This window comes from Truncatella angustata (genome assembly GCF_020726525.1).
Source record: "Truncatella angustata strain MPI-SDFR-AT-0073 chromosome Unknown BKA67scaffold_1, whole genome shotgun sequence".
Taxonomy (NCBI): Eukaryota; Fungi; Ascomycota; class Sordariomycetes; order Amphisphaeriales; family Sporocadaceae; genus Truncatella; species Truncatella angustata.
In genome coordinates this window covers 5,924,839-5,941,897 of record NW_025763381.1, presented here as the reverse complement: position 1 = coordinate 5,941,897, position 17,059 = coordinate 5,924,839, and the positions used below count along the sequence as shown (strand labels likewise).

The following is a 17,059-nucleotide window of genomic DNA, read 5'->3' as shown; positions in this document are numbered from 1 at the left end:
GCCATCCGACTAGCGACATGTAGATAGAAGTTGGAGGTTGAAATGGAGTCAGAGAATGTTTTGGTATGGGGTATCATCACAGTGCTTCAGAAGCAGAACTGAAAATAAAGGTTCTCATCACGGACATGGGTTGTGTGTGGAAAGGTAAAGATGGACTTACTGGAGGATGTTAGAATAAGTGTGAACGCAAGCAAGCGCGTTCAGGGCATTAAACCACCAGAGTTCTAAATGAGAGTCAGCCGAGCGTTCCTGGGTAACATCTCAAAAGGGTTGTAATGTTGATGGTGCTTCAGATGGTGATGCATGTTAGTTCTGCGCTCATGGAAATCGCTAAGAACTGTGGATAAAATATCATCAACAGCAGGGGCCGGTGAGGGAGGTGGAAAGAGCGCAATCATGCATTGGAGACTTACGCTGTAACGGCTGTTGACACTGCGACTCCTACCTCGTCGACCCAGGATGAAGCAACACAGACAAAATCCGCGAATGAGGAGCAATTCCTAGGAAAACTCTGCAGCGAATATCGTGAAGCCGAGAGTATCCCAAGGAATCGCTCAACATGGCAAGATGACCCGGAAGTACTGTCGCTCATGTGTTGTCATCTTTGGGTCTGGTCGAGAGGTGGAAGTCGCATGTGTAACAGTAGGAAGAAAATTTAAGAAGGGAAACGCGGGTGGCAGTTTTGTTTTGGAAGCTCGAAAATTTGGTCTGAAGGTCGGTGACAACTGTGGCCGGTGCGTGAAGCTTCCGTGGTGGGGCAGGCTGGCAGGCGTCGGGATTCCTTGCAGGGGCAGAGGGGAGGGAAGTGCACGTCAGTTCAGTCCAGTGGTCGTACTAGACTAGTCTAATCTAGCCTCAATTATTTTTCATCATCAGCGTACTACCTAACGCGCCATTCTGAATATCATATCGTGGTGCAATAACTCACAGCCCTCGCAAACAATGGCCGACAGAAGGAGGATAAATGGCCCAGTCGGCAATACGACGCCGCCTGTATTCGAGAAGCCCCCATCTCGCCCTAAATCAAAGCCGTCAGATTCCATTCGCAAGATATGTAAGTCTGTTGGCGGGGCATGCTGAAGGTACAGCAGCTCGTACAATTGGACATGTGCTGATACTTGGGCAGTCCTGAAGACTGGCGTCACTCCCTCGGCTTCTGGGTCAGCTTATCTTGAACTCGAGAGCCGCCCCGGTCCCAACAAGACAAGCATAAAACTCTCATGTACCGTTCACGGACCGCGAGCGCTTCCTCGATCAGCACCTTTCTCTCCCCACATCATGCTCACAACACACGTCAAATATGCCCCTTTTGCAACGAGGACACGACGCGGTTACATTCGCGACTCTAGCGAACGAGATCTGGGAGTACATCTAGAGACGGCACTGCGGGGTGCCATCATAGCGGATCGATGGCCTAAGAGTGGTGTGGACATTATTGTTACCATCATCGAAGGAGACCAGGATCGCCATGCTCCCCACAACCAGGACAGCGATAATTGGGATATGCTCAACGTCTTGGGTGCATGTGTGACGGTGGCCTCGGCCGCAATTGCGGATGCAGGAATCGATTGCGTAGACACGGTGGCTGGTGGAGTTGCCGCTTTGGTCTCCAAGGACGATGGCACACCACCCAGTATCGTCGTGGATCCCATCGTGTCCGAGGACCAGAAAATACTTGCAGGTTGTTGTGTAGCATACCTGCCAACAAGAGACGAAATTACAAACGTGTGGTTCAAGGGTCAACTACCGGGTGGAGATATCCTGGTCTACAACAAGATGACGGAGAAGAGCTTGGTGGCATGTCGAAGTGCAAACAGGGTCATCGTTCAAGCCCTGAATGAGACAGCAAAGAAAGGCCAGGAGGCCACTTGAGAAGCGACCGCGTACACCCAGTATTATATGGGGAGGTATGAGACCCCAAAACCAGGAGTGGAACTCAGCTCTACTCTCCCTATCGCCAAGGTCTGTGGTCGGTCGTGTTGCATACGTTGGGGCATTCCCGTGGCAAGCTCTGCTTGACCAGACAGAACAGGGAGCTACTAGCGAACAGCACCAACACCAACTCAGCCTGCAGTTGTTTAAGTACGGCCGACAACTCTGCTCTACTGGCCCTGGCAGTGAGGCCGCTTTGCACCGACGATGAAGAGCACTTCTGCTCGAGCAGTAGACAATGCACTTGGCGTTGGACAGGATGGAAACCTAAGCTAGTCGGTAGAGCTCTACCCAGCGTGACATGATTATACCCAATGACAAAACGAACAAATGTACAGATCTCAAGACGTGTATGACCTATATCCTGGGAGGGGAGCCTATTTGGGGACTCTGGCGACTGGTAGAGATTTTTAAGGACATTGTCTACATGTGTTAGGATTAGTGGTCCTTGCCACAAGGACTATTGCTCCAGAACACAGTGCTTGAGGTTTCGTTTGTTTGTTTGTTTGTTTGTCAATTTGTGTCGTTGCGTGTCGGCCGTCGAGAAGTTAACTTGGTACTAACTGAGCCTACATACCTATTTAGCGGGCATGTGGGCCCACACGCGCTGTGAAACGCGCTGCGGGAAAGCAAGTTGGACCCGACGTTCCGGGTGAGGCGCCGTCACATCCAAATGCTGTGAATGCTATCATGTGTACATGATTAAGCCATGTATGCTCTGCTGTGCTACAAATACAATAGTGAATTCATGGGTGCTCTTTTGTGCCGAGTACCTTGACTTTGATCTTACAGCAGAGCTTGCCTTGAGGGGGGGGGGGACCTACACCTCAACCCACTTCCCCAGCCGTGACCTCCTCTACCGTCACCCGTCAGGTTTATTCTGTACATTTACCAAGTCCATCGCATCTTCTTTTCTTCTCATACCGCATCACTCCCGTATTGTACCCCATCGTACTGCGCATGATATTCGCCCCAACGATGCATCCTCCAAGCCGGCGGCACTAGCAATCCAATAAGACAAGACCGATCTCTGCGGTGAACTCTATCACCGGGACGACTTTCTGTCACCATCATCCGACATTCCTGGCACGGTAGAGTAGCCCGTAAGCAAACGGACCATGGCATCCCCAGGCGCTGCCGTCATTCCCGCACCCACGGCTCTCGACAACTCAAGCATGCTCCACAACCTTACTCAATGGACTTTACATCACTTGCGATTGCCTGTCAACGTCTCGCGATATGCCGAAGACCTGCTCCTCGCCGGGCCTAGGATGCTAACCAAGTTAGGCTCCATCATATCTTATGCGGACACCGTCGACGGGTTCGGCCAGCGAGTTATTCCCGATCCCACCGGGTCCGACCTGTTCCTTACCACCGCCATAGTAGGAAGTACGACTTCCGACCTGGCCGCCGAAGCCTCCGTTGCTGCCGCCACGGTCGCAGAGATAGTAGACCAGGACCCAGGCGCCATGGCATCTCGGCTGAGCTTGGAAGGGGCAAAGGGGCTGGGGAGCGTATTCAGCTATGCGACAAGCAAATGGGCGCTTTGTTGCGTAGCCATGGCCATCATACTCAACAGGACGCACATCTTCGCCGCGAGCAGACGCCGACTTCGCTTGGCATGGCACATCCGCTTCCTCCTCCGCATCCTCCCCATTGTCTGCTTCCTCTACCAAGCTCGAGAAGTCTTACAGTCGATGCAATGCCAAACGTCACCCGACTTCGCCGAAATGCGCTGGGGCAATGCAAGCAAGTCATCGGACTTGCTGTTCACAGAACCAGGAGGTTATCTACATACAATCAGCTCAACCCTACTGCTGGGAGCTAGCGACTACGACTCTTGCCGGGCAGTTAACATGGTCCCAGACGAGCATCAGGTCTCTGCCAGTGAGCTTCGTGGCTCATTGTCCCTTCTATGGCCCTTGTTCGGAACCTTTTGCTTGAGTCACTTCTTGGAGACTGTGTCATGCGCCGTACAAGGCCGTCCCGTGGCTGTGGAGACGGGCATGACACTCTTTGAGCACTCTCTCGCTTTTGCGGAAGCCGATGCTGCTGTGAGTAACCAGTTGGGCTGGGGACTGTTCGGCAGCGGCGGCAGCCCCAACGTCACTTTCACCCAGGGGTCCACGGGCGCCAGCATAGCCGTGTCTCGGTCCATGATCATGAAGAGAGTCAATACGCCCCCAGAGATTCTCCTCGTGGCATTCCTATCCGCTATGAGCCATGTGACCAGCCATGTGCTTGGAGTCTTCAATCTACAGCACAGATTCCGTCTCGTCAACACAGGCTTTTGGGCCATGTGTTTTATGAGCAGCATTGTGTTCGAAGCATTCAATTTCTCTTTAGATGACCCATCCAACATGGGTCTCTTCAGGTTTCCGACAGTCTGTATCATTGGTTTTATTCCACATGTCATGGTCTTCGTCGGCATTTTCATCTGTGCCCTGATCTATGGCATTGCGCTTGTTCTTTCGGCACTCTCGCCGCCCCCAGTGCTAGAAAACGCCCAGCAGCTCAAGTTCAGGCAACGCCTACGCCTGGCACATGAGAATATGCAAGCCAACATATCATTGTCCGACATCCGTGTCAGCCGTGATATGGACTTCTACACGGCTCTGCTAAGGATAGGTTTCGGGGTTATCACAATGGCCAGTGAAGCTGTTTATCTCAACGAGGACCGCAGTGTCAACATCAAGCAGCTTACATGGTTGGAGGAGGAGCGTTTCAAAGAACTGGAAAAGTTCCGAATGCAGTGGACGGGATCCAACTTGGGCGATTCACGATATGATCAGGCAGGCACAATCGGTCTCATTCCGGTCAAGGACAACCAGCTCTCCGCCTCAAGTGGCTACGCGAGGGAGCGTGCCGCGCAGAAAATCCCGAAAACTAGAGCAGGAGACAAGAGAGTGAAGGATGGCGTGGGAGCAATCGAGCGGAGCTCGCGGTGGATACTTGCGCTTGATTTCATCCTGAACATCAATCGTCTGATATTACGGTGGCTTTCTTTGGTCATTTTACGGGGCCTTGCTGGGGTGGGAATAAGAGCACGACCTCGCTTCCTACTCTGGGCGTCGCGCCGACCTAAGCCGAGTAAGAGGGACGAGCAAAAAGCAGAAACGACTGCGACAGCAAGCTCGAGCGGCCGAGACAATCAGTCCATGCTCTATAACGATGAGGGTGCCGACGTCGAGTCCGAAATGATGCTGCGTCTGAGGCATACCCCCGAAACAGCCAACATCTCTTGGGCAGATATCGACAAACGACTCTACCAAACATGGAAGCACGGAGGACTCTGGGGGTCAGTAGACACAAGTGGCGAATGGGAGCCAGAATCAGACGCAGGAGATTGGGACACCACCAGTTTGCTCGACAGTACAGCAGGAAGCGAGGTTGGCGCAAATGATCGCGATACATATCCATGGGAAGATGAGGACGATCTTTCTGACGGACAACGCACACCAACACAGCGATCTCATCTCACCTCCAGGGAACATACGCCTCTCGATGCGAGCATAGCTATGAGCGACCTGGCTCGTCTCCTTAATCCCTCAACTGCAGAGGAACGTCAGGAGGCCCAAACGCTTGCTGCTCATTTGACAAGCGACCGCATCATGACGCGATCGGCGTATGCACGCCAGCAGGCGGCGCAGCGGACGCGAATCCTTACCACAGCTGTTCGTCCCGGCCGCGAGCGCAACCGGAGGATGACGCCCGAAGAAGAGGCGGAATCGCTCGAGCAGCTCATCCTCTCCCGCCGCTCTGCACCTCCCGCGGGTCGTCCCACACAAAATGATCTAGACAACGGCACCGAGAACACGGGCTCTTGGGCTGGGTTGGGTGATAATAACGGAGAAAACGGACCGCAATGCGTTGTCTGTCACAGCTCGCCCCGGACAGTCATCGTGTGGCCTTGCCGCTGTTTGAGCCTCTGCGATGAATGCAGAGTCACGTTGGCCATGAACAACTTTGACAAGTGTGTCTGCTGCCGCAGAGAGGTCATCAGCTTCTCGAGGATTTATGTGCCTTGAAGACGGGGGGTGGGTGAAAATTTCCTAGGAGGTACACCCGCTTTTGTGGCCTTTTTTTCTCCGTCCTTTTTTTTTTCTTTCTTTTTTCGTCTTGTTTTCTTTTTGGGATCATTGCTAGGAGTTATGGGATTCACTGGGTTTTTGTGACACGCATGACCACCATTATTTTTAGGAGAACAGCGAAGGGAGTTCGGGCTAATCAAGCCGCAGAACTAAGGGACATCCTCGCAGACAATGTGCTTGTTCTTGTATCTACTCTCCGATACGGAAATCCTACTCTCAGTATCTGGTAAATGGCGGGTTATCACGAAGATATGCTTCCTCGAACTAAGTACTGGCTAGTTTGATATTCACTATGTTGACCTAGCACACCTGGCCAACCCTACATAGCAGCCCACTCGATACTGAAGGCTCGTACCGGCGGAATAACCTTGCTCTTTCTGTTTACGGCGAGGTCCTCCCGGGACGGAGCCTCTCCTGCTTGGCTTTGGCCGGCAGGTATCTCCCCACCTATCAAGTAAGCCTTCTTGACATTTGTGCCCAGCCTTCCACCAGTGACAAGATCGAGTAGTTTGATCTGCTCCCTCCACCCATAGTGAGTTGCTTGGAAATGACTATGATACCTCAAAGGGTCGCCGGGATAGACGTTGTAATCACATCCAAACCGCAAGCCGGGCATCATGAAGTATCCCTTGTTGTGCAAGTGAGCATAGAGAGCGTAGCCACGCGGAACATCGATCAGTGCCAAAGTATCTTCTTCAGGTGGGGGGGTCAGCAAGGCACCACTGGTGACTGGCGTTATGGCATATGGCTCGACGGCCGAGCTCTGCGGCTTTGCTTTGGGCGCGTTCCTGTCAGGCGCATCAAAAAGGGTGGGCTCTCCGGCAACAGAGGACGTGTCCCGGTTAGGCAAACTACTATTTTCGGCTGCTGAAGAATCCCGCTTTGCCTTTCTGTCTTTCTTATTCTTACCCTTGCCTTTGCTCAAGGCCTGAGATTGCTTGTATTCCCTCAGCTCACGCGCAGCTGTGGCTGCACGAGTACCGTCGGTCTTGATGGCCTGCAGGTAAGCGGCACGCGAGGTGGGGTCCAGGGATGGTATGCGCGAGGGATGGAAAACAGAGTCATCGACGACATAGGCTGCCTTCTTGCCGACAAGCACCATGGCCTCTTCTACCATAAGCTCGACAGGCAGTCCCATGAACACGCTTTGTGACGGAGCTTGAGGCATAGTCCCCACAAAGGGAGAGCAAATATTATGATGCCGGCGCAAATACATGATATCGTCAATGTCGAAGACGAGATATCTGTCGGTGACCTTGGAGATCCGAATCGGCAGTGCGACAGTCTCTGACGCCATTGCAGCAGTTTGCAGCAGTCCTATCGAGTTCAGTCAGCGAGGAGCTCTCGAAAGAATAGTAGGATAACAGATTTGTGGTTGAGTCGATGATCATTTTAAAAAGGATTGAGATAATGGTGTCAACATGTTCGCTTTCAGGGGATTGACAGATTATTATTTGGTGTAATCAGGTCATCATGGAATGGTAGGAGATGCGCCAAAAACTTACCTTGACTTTGCTGGTTGGTTAATGAAGAAGAAGCTGTTCCGAGCTCAAGCTTTAACAAAATATAAAAACTTTCCGAGACGTGGGGTCGGCGTAGTGGCAGATGGCACAGCCCCATAAATCGCGTTGCCATAGGGTGCCGGCCCGTCAAGAGCCTCCCGGGCAAAGTCTCAGAATTTAGAACTCGATACTTGTCTTGGTAGTCGACGCCGGGTTTTTCTCCTTCTCTTCGTCTTCCAGCATGGGTGGTAGCACAAATGGCTTGATGATTAAGCCTTTCGAACGGCTCAGGCTGAAGGCCATGTCCTCGCCCGTGTGTCCGTCAGAACCACCACCCTTTTCATGATGAACAGGCAAGCTGTGGACCTTCAATAGACCTTGCGTCTTCTCTTCTGATTTTGAGTCGGACTTGGAGTCTGGTGGAGGTGCATGGACTGCGTCGAGTTGCAACGGGATGAGCTCAAGCGCACCATCGCACAGTAATTCCATCCACCGTGTGAGTCCAGTAGAACGCGGGTATAGCGAGAGCGGAAGAGTCATGACAACAGTGAGCTTTGCTGCATTCTGTCTCAACAGCGCTCGCAACCCGTGCAAGAATTGCAAGACTTCGTCGGGTCGGCATAGCGAACTCGAGTACATGGTTGGTGATAGTAGATTTGGTATTGCCACACGGTGAATTGTCGTCACCGGTGAGCTTGCAACCTTTGCAGCGATGTCCCTGAGGAATGCCTTGAGGGGAGATACAGAGTCCTTGGGCTGTCTCCCCGGACTGGGCATGCTCATCGAGGGGTTGAACGTGATCTGTCCTTTGACATGCGCAGGAGATAAACGCTTCGTCAAATCAAAGGAATGACAAAAGACGCTCGGAGAGCCTGCCGAGGCACTGGCTGGTCTTTGAGGCGCGTCTACACCATGTTAGCAAGAAGTGCATACATCTGATTTTAGGGGTAGTAGCAGACCTCTGGGGGTACCCACGGACGCCAGACTCTCATATCTCCAGGCAATCTTCATTTTGTCACTGGCACTAGTCTCAGACTTTGCAGATGATCTCGACTCGGCTGCAATACCTGGCAATTCCGTCTTCCAACTCTCATGCATGCCCAACACGTGGACTTGATGGCCCTGCACAAGACCTTCGGCAGCATAATATCGGAGCAGGATGCCGGCAAAGTCAGTAGTGCCATGTTCTTCTATGAGGAGCGATGTACCCATAGGCAACCCGGAGTGGCCTGCGAGCAAAGTGTCCAATGATGCAGTTCCTGTGGATGTAGTCGGCCGTCCGTCGAGGGGTGACGGACGCAGCCCAGGGATGGATACATTTTCTGCTTTCACTTGTGCTGCAGCTGCCGACGAGGACGTGCTGATGACGGTATTTCTCTTCCTCAATGACATGGCGGCTGATCGGGATTTGTGAGAGCAGACAAGCACAGTAGACATAAATGCAAATATCCTCGACTCTAATATGCCTCGGGCGTGTAAGTGCTAGGATTTCGTCACTAGCCCAATCGCGGGGCACTGAAATTTGCGAGTGACATTTCCGCAGTGAGCGGAAGGTCTGCTGGAGCTTCCCCCGTAGGGCCGTAGGGGGAGCCTGCTGGGGAGCCTGCTGGGGAGCCTGCTGGTGCGGCTGTCACTGCAACTTGAACGGAAGGCCCCGCAGTGACTTTAGGTCCGGCTTTTGAGCTTCAGAAGGAAGGAAAAAAAAAAAAAAAGAAGGAACCCCCCCCAAGTCCAACCAGTCCCCCGAAAAACAGAAGCAATCCAGACTCGGACCGCCGCTCCAAGTCCAGTCGAAACCACCATCGGAATAACCATATTTCTGCAATCACCCTGTCTTCGTGACTTGCCAACATGTCGTCCGGTGACGCGCAGCTATTCGAAGAGACCTTCGTGGTCACTGACTACAACCAGGCCAAGTACGACCGTGTCGCTCGTATCACAGCCACCTCGAACGACAACGCCACGCAGATGACTCTGGATATCAACATCGAGCTGTTCCCCTGCCGAGTTGGCGACCCGCTGAACGTTGTGCTTGCGACCACACTGAGTCTCGACGGCAAGCAGGGCGAGGAGGAGCGCGGCTGGAGGGATATCAAGGCCGGTACCGATACCGCGAGTCTAGCAGACAGCTTCGACTATGTGTGTCATGGCAAGATTTACAAGTTCGAGGATGGCGCAGACGGTCAAAGCATGTGAGTTCTCCGCTGTCTCTGGAGCAACCTTGCGAGAAGACACCTTGGAAAAGGCGATCGGTTTTGCTGACTTATTGGAATACAGCAAGGCCTATATCTCCTTCGGCGGGCTGCTCATGATGCTCGAGGGTCCCTCCAAGAAGCTTCTGCCCTTGAGGGTCGACAACACTTATCTCCTGGTTAAGAAATAAGGTGGCTTCATCATCGGACAACTTCATTCCCCTTGCAACGCTTACAAGCGATGCACGAGTCCAGCGCGAACCCTATGTGCATTTCATGCAGATGTCTGCAAAATGGGTGAAAGGGATGGCGACGAAATCAGCAGAATTAGAGGTTCAGGTGAATGATTCAGATTTGGCGTTCAGGCGTATGAAAAGGCATGACATGACACTGCAACTCAGCAGCCTTGCGTATAGAGCAAGAACGAGATGTGCATTTTAACAAATCAGTTCGCTAGTAAGGCTATTGTAACGAAATCGATGGAGATGCTATTTGGTGCGGACCAGGAAAGGGAGTCTTCCGGTGCATCCTCCGGATGATCTCATCAAAGTCCGGCTCGTTCTCCCTGGTCAAGATGCCTCTTCGAATGAAGAAATCTATCAATACCAAAGCGCAATTGGGCTTGAACTCTCCCCCAGCCAATGCTTCCTGTATCTGCTCCACGGTCCACAAGTAGAATTCCTCGACCTCGCCGTCCTTGGGTGTCGGTTTGACATGGTCAGGTAGCTCAATATCATAAACCCATTGAGTTTCGGGATATACGAGGTCTTTTTCTCCGCCCGCCCTTTCGTCTGTAATGTAAAGATAGACGACGGTGCCAGCCAGCTTGCACCTCTCTCTCATCATCGGTTCTGGCAGGTCGGCTTCCTCGTCTGCTTCCCGGATGATACACTCGAAAGGGTCTTCTGCCGTCATCAGACCTCCAGCAACGGTGTTGTCCAGCATACCAGGGTAGTTGCTTTTGTTGTTTGCACGTCTCGGCACCCAGATTTTAACGCCATGCTTGGCTGCCTCGTCCTTCACATATGCCGTCATATGTACACCGTACCTCATGACTCCCAACAATCCAGCCCCGGCTCTCTCGACACTGTACAGCAGTTCGCCACCGTCGGTACTATAGACAGGCCAAGGCTCGTTCCTCCATTTCTTGATGATTTGCCACGATCCGTTGGTGTGCCAGTACTGCATTACATTACCCACGACCTTGGTGCGCTCAGCCTCGGTGGGCAGGTCAAAGGCGCGGACAGTCCGAGCCTCCGGGTCGATCTCCAAGGGACCACGGATGGATTCTGGGATAGAGAAAAGCGACTGCACAACGGGGGGGTGCATATAGCCTAGTGTGACATCGTCCCCGGCAGCGCTTCGGTGCACGAGTGTATACAGCGGCTCAGAAAATACTCTGCTCACACCTTCTTGGTCGTAAGGAAATCTGCACTCCGTGTCAGTGCCACACGCAACGTGAACGCATCGGGAGGAAGCATTTACATGTCTACCGCCTTGATGAGATCTAGATTGCTCAGACGTGCCATCTTGTTGGTTATGTATATGCTGGGGTCGGAACGGGCACTACTTGTCTGCAGATTTTCTGGATTGGCTGAAAGTGATGGTGAATAGCCCAATTGTTCTCTTGTCGTGGATAGACACTGGAGTTGCAAATCGGTTGAGGCGCCTATATTCCTCACGTGCTTGGTACAAGCCCGGTTCAGGCTGCGATTTGCAGGCGCAAACGGTGCTGACCCAATCCTCTGAACGGATATCAAGCGTTTTTTGACGTCAGACCAGGCTTGTCTAATATATGTCATTAGAGCCTGTCAGATGGGAAAAGCATAAAAAGATTTGCAGTACAGGACGAGACCAGTCCGACGAGCACAGGGATGTACAATGTTTGAAATGCACAAGCCAGGTGTGTGGTGCAGCACATGAATAACAATATTGGAGAAGTTGCATTGGCCATGGCGGGGTGTCACTGCATTTCCAACGGGACCATTTTCCCGCATTTCGGACTGCCAGAGATCATCAGCCTTACTCACAGTACATTGTACAGTATCTCACATGTAACCTAACGTTAGACATGTGGATGGAGTAGGCCAGGTACCAAAAGTGGCGCAGCCCAAAGTATCCGCAGTAGTACTATGTATGCACAGATAGCCCTAACCCTTGTTCGGCCACTGCTATTTTTGGTGGTCAAGGAGATGGCATTGGACGCTTCTCGAGACATCGCGAGGTACGGCAAGAGGCTCGCAAAGGAATCTGGGTTTTGATGCGAAGTATTCGTTGATTGATACGCTCTTCTTCTCACAGCACTAGCCTATCCCTATGAACCCTGACCCGACCCTAAGTTGGGTTCGTCTGTGATGACCATCTCCGAACGTTTTTCTTGACTATATCCACGTTTCGTGCGAGTTTCCGGATGGCGCAGTGAGGGAGCGGTAGTCCACAACCATGGCGAGGCGTTTATCGGTGCTAGAAGTGGGTAAGAATAGTACCAAGTGAAATGTCGACTGCCATCCCGTACCTTGACAAATCCAATGGCGGCAGCCTTCTCACGGAAGCATTGACGGCACAGGTCGAGAGAGTACTTGCGGATCAGACCGGCGCGGTGAGTGCAGACGCGGCTGTAAACGATGGTTAGTCGGTCGGATGGCCGAATGAATGAATGAATTCAAGTCTCGAAGCGCATGAACCTACCACTGGCGAGCGCCCTTGCCGTAACCGTGAGGTCGGCTTGCCCAGACAGATTCGTGAGACATGATGCTATTCTTGATTTGATCGATCCGTAGAATAGGCGATGATGGGTTCTGGCGACTCGTTGGTGTCGTTCGGAGATGATGGGCGACGGATGATGGATGATTGTGAGGATCAAATTGCCAGGGAGTAAATTAAGAGAAAGTGGGTGAGTAAAAAACGATAACAGCTATCGGCAGCTGGTGCGGCTGTGAGGGGCCGGCGTGCCAGCTGCAGCCACACATCGAACTTTAGGTAGGAAGCTGTCAAGCCACACCTGCTCCACCTGTGCCCGATATTTCTGCCGGCAGCTGTGCTCTCCATGGGATTTATAGTTTACGATACTTATCGACAGTTGTCCAGGAATGCACCGTTGGGTCTGCTCACGCAGGGTCAGCTCACCCGTCAAGTTGTAGGGCCCTCGATCAACGCGGTACAGTAGATCCAGGGGCAGTAGGTTTCCCAGTGCTGGGTTTCTTGATGGCATGCGTGAGCTTTGGTTGCGTTGCTGCTACGTCGTTCCCTACAGATCCGTATCTAGTTACCGTAAATTACTGTCTCGGCGCCTTGCTCATCGAGGCCACCAGGGTCGATGTTATGGCACAACCGCAATTATATGACCAGATGTAGATCGTAAAACCCGAAAACTCGACATACTCATTGAGCTTACAATGTAATAATATACGCATATAAACACCACGCGGCTTAACCAAACCAGTATGGATTTGTAGACTATAGGCCGTTCTACTTGAATAGTAACCAGCACTTTATGCCTTTCATAGATGAATCATCGACATGTCCACTTACAGGGTTACTTCTTCCCCTTCATTACCTCGACTAAGTGCCTTGACACATCACGGGGAGTCAGCTTCTGTAATGCTGTTGCTTCAAATCTGGCGATCTTCTAGCTTCGTGATAACTAGGCAATGGGGGGTACTCATGTAGCTTGAGAGTTACTCCAAGAATGCAAGTGGGCTTTATTCTAGCCCACATGACAAGGTGGGCACAGCCGCCATCGATTTGAGCTCCGGTGCAGTACATTGGAAGCTATCGGGGCTTGTGGAACTTTCGAGCTCAAGCTCGTGAGATCCTCACGTTCATTCCGGACAGATACCGCAACGCCATGCTTGAATTGCTTTCTCAGTAGACCTCAATCGGTCGCGCAACCTTACCAAACAACCCTTACTCGTAGCTTTACCAAAAAAAAAAAAAAACTCGCAAAACCAGATCACAATGGCAGAACAACAACAGCAACAGCAACAGCAACAGCCCCTCTTCGGCCTCCTGCCCGCGGGGCAGCCTCTAATCACGGTACCTTCTTCGATACCAAGCCCAACATCTTTTCTCTACGCGATCCCCTCAACGACACCCTCAAACCCCAAACCGTTCTCACATCTTGCAATATTTCTACTGCCCGGCGTCACACTACCTCCCGATACCGCCGCGGCCATCTACCTAATCACGAACCCACAAGCCCTCGCCTCGGGCGGACAGCTTAACACGCGCTTCCTGGGCGGCGTGGGGCCGGGCAAAGAGAGCGCCGTGTTCAAGCTCGGCGGCGGCCAGGAAGGCGTGCTCATCGGCGTCAGCGTTGAGTCCGCGGGGAGCGTCGCGCAGAGCATCGAGCAGCAGCAGGCGGCCAAGTCGATAGGCACCAATGACTCAACAGGTGAGCTGGTTAAAGCCGGTGGTGTTGGTGGTGGGCAGCCCTCGACGCTGGTCCTCGCGCAAAGAATTATTCAGAATGCCTTCAACTTCCTGGCGAGTTTCAGTGGGCAGGCCGGCAATACTGAGGTCGTGCCGCTGAAGGCGTTTGAGGAGTGGTGGAAGAAGTTTGAGAGTAGGGTCAGGAGTGATCCTAGCTTTCTGGAGAGGGATAGCAATTGAAGTCAGCCCAGTCTCATGTTGGGCGGGCAAATGAGGGGGAGAGATCTATGGTGCCCCTGTTCCTCGTTGATACGAGAGATACCAGTTCAGGGGCCATACATTTAGTGAGGAACGAACACGGGCGTCGAGTCCCCGGCACGGCAGCCCTCCGAGCTCGCGGCTAGGCCAGCTGGACCATGGCGGACTCAGGATGTGCGTGCATTATATTGTGAAGTTACGATGCCGTTGCCAACGGCGAAACCCGTGCATGCAGTAACCTCGTGGGAATTATTGGAATACCGATGTTTGCTGTAGGAAAGAACAAAGAGCTGATTTACCGAAGAATTGGCTGTGTCGACTCAACTGGGATTATTATTATATTTTCCGTGTCCCGGAATGGAGATGCTTCATAACGCGCAATTACTCCAAAACTAATATACTACCACAAAGTGCAATGTCTACCAAAGGAGGAGTCTCTACATATACGCAACCGAGTCCTATCACCCATGTCTCCTACTGCTGCATGTATCAGAACGCATTGTTGCCATTGATGTCAAACACCCATCCCCACAAATTCATCGCAAAAGCCATGGCACGGCACTCCGACGATGTTGAAGGGCAAATTAGCGGGATACCCGGCGCCATGGAGTGTCATCGCACGACACCAAAGCAGAATATCCGTGTGGAAATTGCCCATGCCAAAGCATAGAGGCTTATCGGAAAACTGATAATTGAACCTGACATTTAGAGGGTCAGAGAGTGCCTCGATACGTGCCCATGAACCGCTCTTTCCTGGACCCGTCGTGGGATCGGAGGCGGATAGCACTTGCAGAATAGCCGCGTTGGCTGTGTTGAGCCGAGCGGAAGACAGATGGGAAAATATCGGTGATATATCCGGAGAAGTGGATCCTGGAGACGACGTCGAAGGCATCGGCAGTGAAATTGCTTCGAATACGCGCTGGGCCAAAGGGTCCTGGGTCTCTTCTTTTGCCCTCCGATTGCCCCCTTGGCTTGCACTGTTCTCAAACCACGGGAACCAGACGACTTGGGATCGCTTCACGAGATGCTCAATTCCATCCACGGGCTGATCATCCCTTATCACCTCCCCAATCATCTTTTTCTCGCCAGAAAGCTTGGTATGCTCCGGTATTCTGCATAGCTTGAACCTGAGGACTCTTCCATCACTGGGGTTTCTCACGCTCAAGTCCAAGCCCTCAAGCGCGCGTCTCTCATCTAGGACACTGAACGCCAGGACCTCGAGCAGGTTGGCCATGCATGGGATGTATTCGATCCTGACATATCTCACCGAGAGACAGGATGCCAGAAACAGAGGGTGCACCAGAGTCAGCAACTGTGGTTCGCCGCATGAAGCCCAGCGCCTCGTGTCCTTCCATGCGAGGGTATCACGATCCGGGTTAAAGGCTGGTCTCCGGCTCTCCTGTTCGGCTGAGAGCAGCCTATCGGCGAGTTTCCTCGTCGACAGCTTGGCATCGTCGTCGCCCTTCTCAAAATCGTTCAGCTGGTGACTATCGCTCAAGGTTATCGCCTCGTTCACCGGCAACGGCCCCTCGTTGTTGTTCGGTCCTTCTTCTTCTTCTTCTTCTTCTTCTTCTTCTTCTTCTTCTTCTGCCTCGCCGCTATTTTGGGCCCCGCCGTCTGGCACCGCCGCCGCACCTAGCAGGGTCTCCAGGATATGCCTGTCGATTCTCAGCCCGCCATACAACCCCTTGAGCTCCGCCCAGGCGTCGTATCTGGCCTTGAGCACGGCGGGCAGCGGAGCCCGAGGCGTCTCCATGTCCGAAACTACCGAGTAGCATGTCCACCAATCCTTTTCGGTGGACCAGCTCCAAGCATCCAGGTCGAGCTTGAGGCGAACAGGTATAGTCCGTGGAGTGAGCGCTAGGCGGTAGATTTTCAGTTTGAGCTCGGTGGGTAGAAGCGGGAAGAGGTGAAAATAGCCTAGGGTTGTCATTATTCAAGTGGTTTAATGTATGGAAAAAAACTATAAAACAATTTGCACTTTTTGGGCCGTCGGATAACATGTGTAGTCTTCGTCCAAATTGACAAGTGTTGTTTGTTCGAGGCAAGCTTTAGGGGTAGAGATGATGGCGATCAAAAGATGTTCATTCGAACCGAAGCCCATTGTGATAGCTGCAATGATATTGTACACCCTATCCCTCAAGGTTGTACTCCTTTTTAGCTGTACCACCAACGCGCGGTCGGTCGCGTCAGATTTGGCCAAACGGGTGGCCATCAAGGTCATCAATCTCAACAATGAGATGAAAGTCGCGTCAAGCACGGCACATACCATTTTCTCAATCGGAAAAGCAGTTAGTAAGTTGATGTCAAGCTCCAAGAGTTCGAGTAAATAGAGGGTCACTCATCGGAAATACAGAAGGGGCTTATTCGAAGCCGTCCACGTTTTTCTGTCAAGCCACAGCTGCCGGAACATACGTTACCATCTCCGAATCATTTGGCCACGAAAAACTCGTTTGTCAATTGTGTTGATAAATGGTATATTTCAGACCTTGTAGGCCCATAAGATATCGAGGAGTCTAACCAGTCGACAATCCCAATCCACGGCGGCGACAGCACCGCTGCTCATCAAGTTCATGAACCGCAAAGCCCAGACTATATCATTTCTCTAATCCAAAACCACATGTACACCGAGAACAAAATACCTTAAATATTCCTTGATCGGGGGCAAAATGCGAGACAACCTGATCCTAGCCATAAACTCCGCTCCTGGGCG

At 52.3% G+C, this 17,059-nt stretch overlaps 8 protein-coding genes across 8 annotated transcripts; 4 read left to right on the top strand and 4 right to left on the bottom strand.

Moving 5' to 3' along the window:
- Positions 1-942: 942 nt before the first annotated feature.
- On the top strand, positions 943-1,872 carry BKA67DRAFT_653850 (3' exoribonuclease family, domain 1-domain-containing protein; the record flags this gene model as incomplete). Its single annotated transcript, XM_046106454.1, has 2 exons — positions 943-1,054; positions 1,127-1,872. The coding sequence occupies 2 exons, from the start codon at positions 943-945 to the stop codon at positions 1,870-1,872; spliced, it is 858 nt and encodes a 285-aa protein (XP_045964817.1).
- A 1,178-nt stretch (positions 1,873-3,050) lies between these two features.
- BKA67DRAFT_589999 (uncharacterized protein) lies at positions 3,051-5,960 on the top strand (the record flags this gene model as incomplete). The annotated part of the gene is made up of 1 exon (XM_046104540.1): positions 3,051-5,960. The coding sequence occupies one exon, from the start codon at positions 3,051-3,053 to the stop codon at positions 5,958-5,960; it is 2,910 nt and encodes a 969-aa protein (XP_045964816.1).
- Positions 5,961-6,342: 382 nt separating this feature from the next.
- BKA67DRAFT_530774 (PAXNEB protein-domain-containing protein) lies at positions 6,343-8,917 on the bottom strand (the record flags this gene model as incomplete). Its single annotated transcript, XM_046099288.1, has 4 exons — positions 6,343-7,340; positions 7,529-7,561; positions 7,717-8,430; positions 8,485-8,917. The coding sequence occupies 4 exons, from the start codon at positions 8,915-8,917 to the stop codon at positions 6,343-6,345; spliced, it is 2,178 nt and encodes a 725-aa protein (XP_045964815.1).
- A 459-nt stretch (positions 8,918-9,376) lies between these two features.
- Positions 9,377-9,908, top strand: BKA67DRAFT_510309 (uncharacterized protein; the record flags this gene model as incomplete). The annotated part of the gene is made up of 2 exons (XM_046097315.1): positions 9,377-9,717; positions 9,803-9,908. 2 exons carry the CDS (start codon positions 9,377-9,379, stop codon positions 9,906-9,908), a joined length of 447 nt encoding a protein of 148 aa, XP_045964814.1.
- A 271-nt stretch (positions 9,909-10,179) lies between these two features.
- BKA67DRAFT_530772 (NUDIX domain-containing protein) lies at positions 10,180-11,246 on the bottom strand (the record flags this gene model as incomplete). The annotated part of the gene is made up of 2 exons (XM_046099287.1): positions 10,180-11,146; positions 11,203-11,246. The coding sequence occupies 2 exons, from the start codon at positions 11,244-11,246 to the stop codon at positions 10,180-10,182; spliced, it is 1,011 nt and encodes a 336-aa protein (XP_045964813.1).
- A 925-nt stretch (positions 11,247-12,171) lies between these two features.
- On the bottom strand, positions 12,172-12,467 carry BKA67DRAFT_653844 (40S ribosomal protein S29-like protein; the record flags this gene model as incomplete). The annotated part of the gene is made up of 3 exons (XM_046106453.1): positions 12,172-12,180; positions 12,233-12,332; positions 12,406-12,467. 3 exons carry the CDS (start codon positions 12,465-12,467, stop codon positions 12,172-12,174), a joined length of 171 nt encoding a protein of 56 aa, XP_045964812.1.
- Positions 12,468-13,674: 1,207 nt separating this feature from the next.
- On the top strand, positions 13,675-14,328 carry BKA67DRAFT_653843 (uncharacterized protein; the record flags this gene model as incomplete). Its single annotated transcript, XM_046106452.1, has 1 exon — positions 13,675-14,328. One exon carries the CDS (start codon positions 13,675-13,677, stop codon positions 14,326-14,328), a length of 654 nt encoding a protein of 217 aa, XP_045964811.1.
- Positions 14,329-14,860: 532 nt separating this feature from the next.
- BKA67DRAFT_530769 (uncharacterized protein) lies at positions 14,861-16,279 on the bottom strand (the record flags this gene model as incomplete). Its single annotated transcript, XM_046099286.1, has 1 exon — positions 14,861-16,279. The coding sequence occupies one exon, from the start codon at positions 16,277-16,279 to the stop codon at positions 14,861-14,863; it is 1,419 nt and encodes a 472-aa protein (XP_045964810.1).
- Positions 16,280-17,059: the final 780 nt, after the last annotated feature.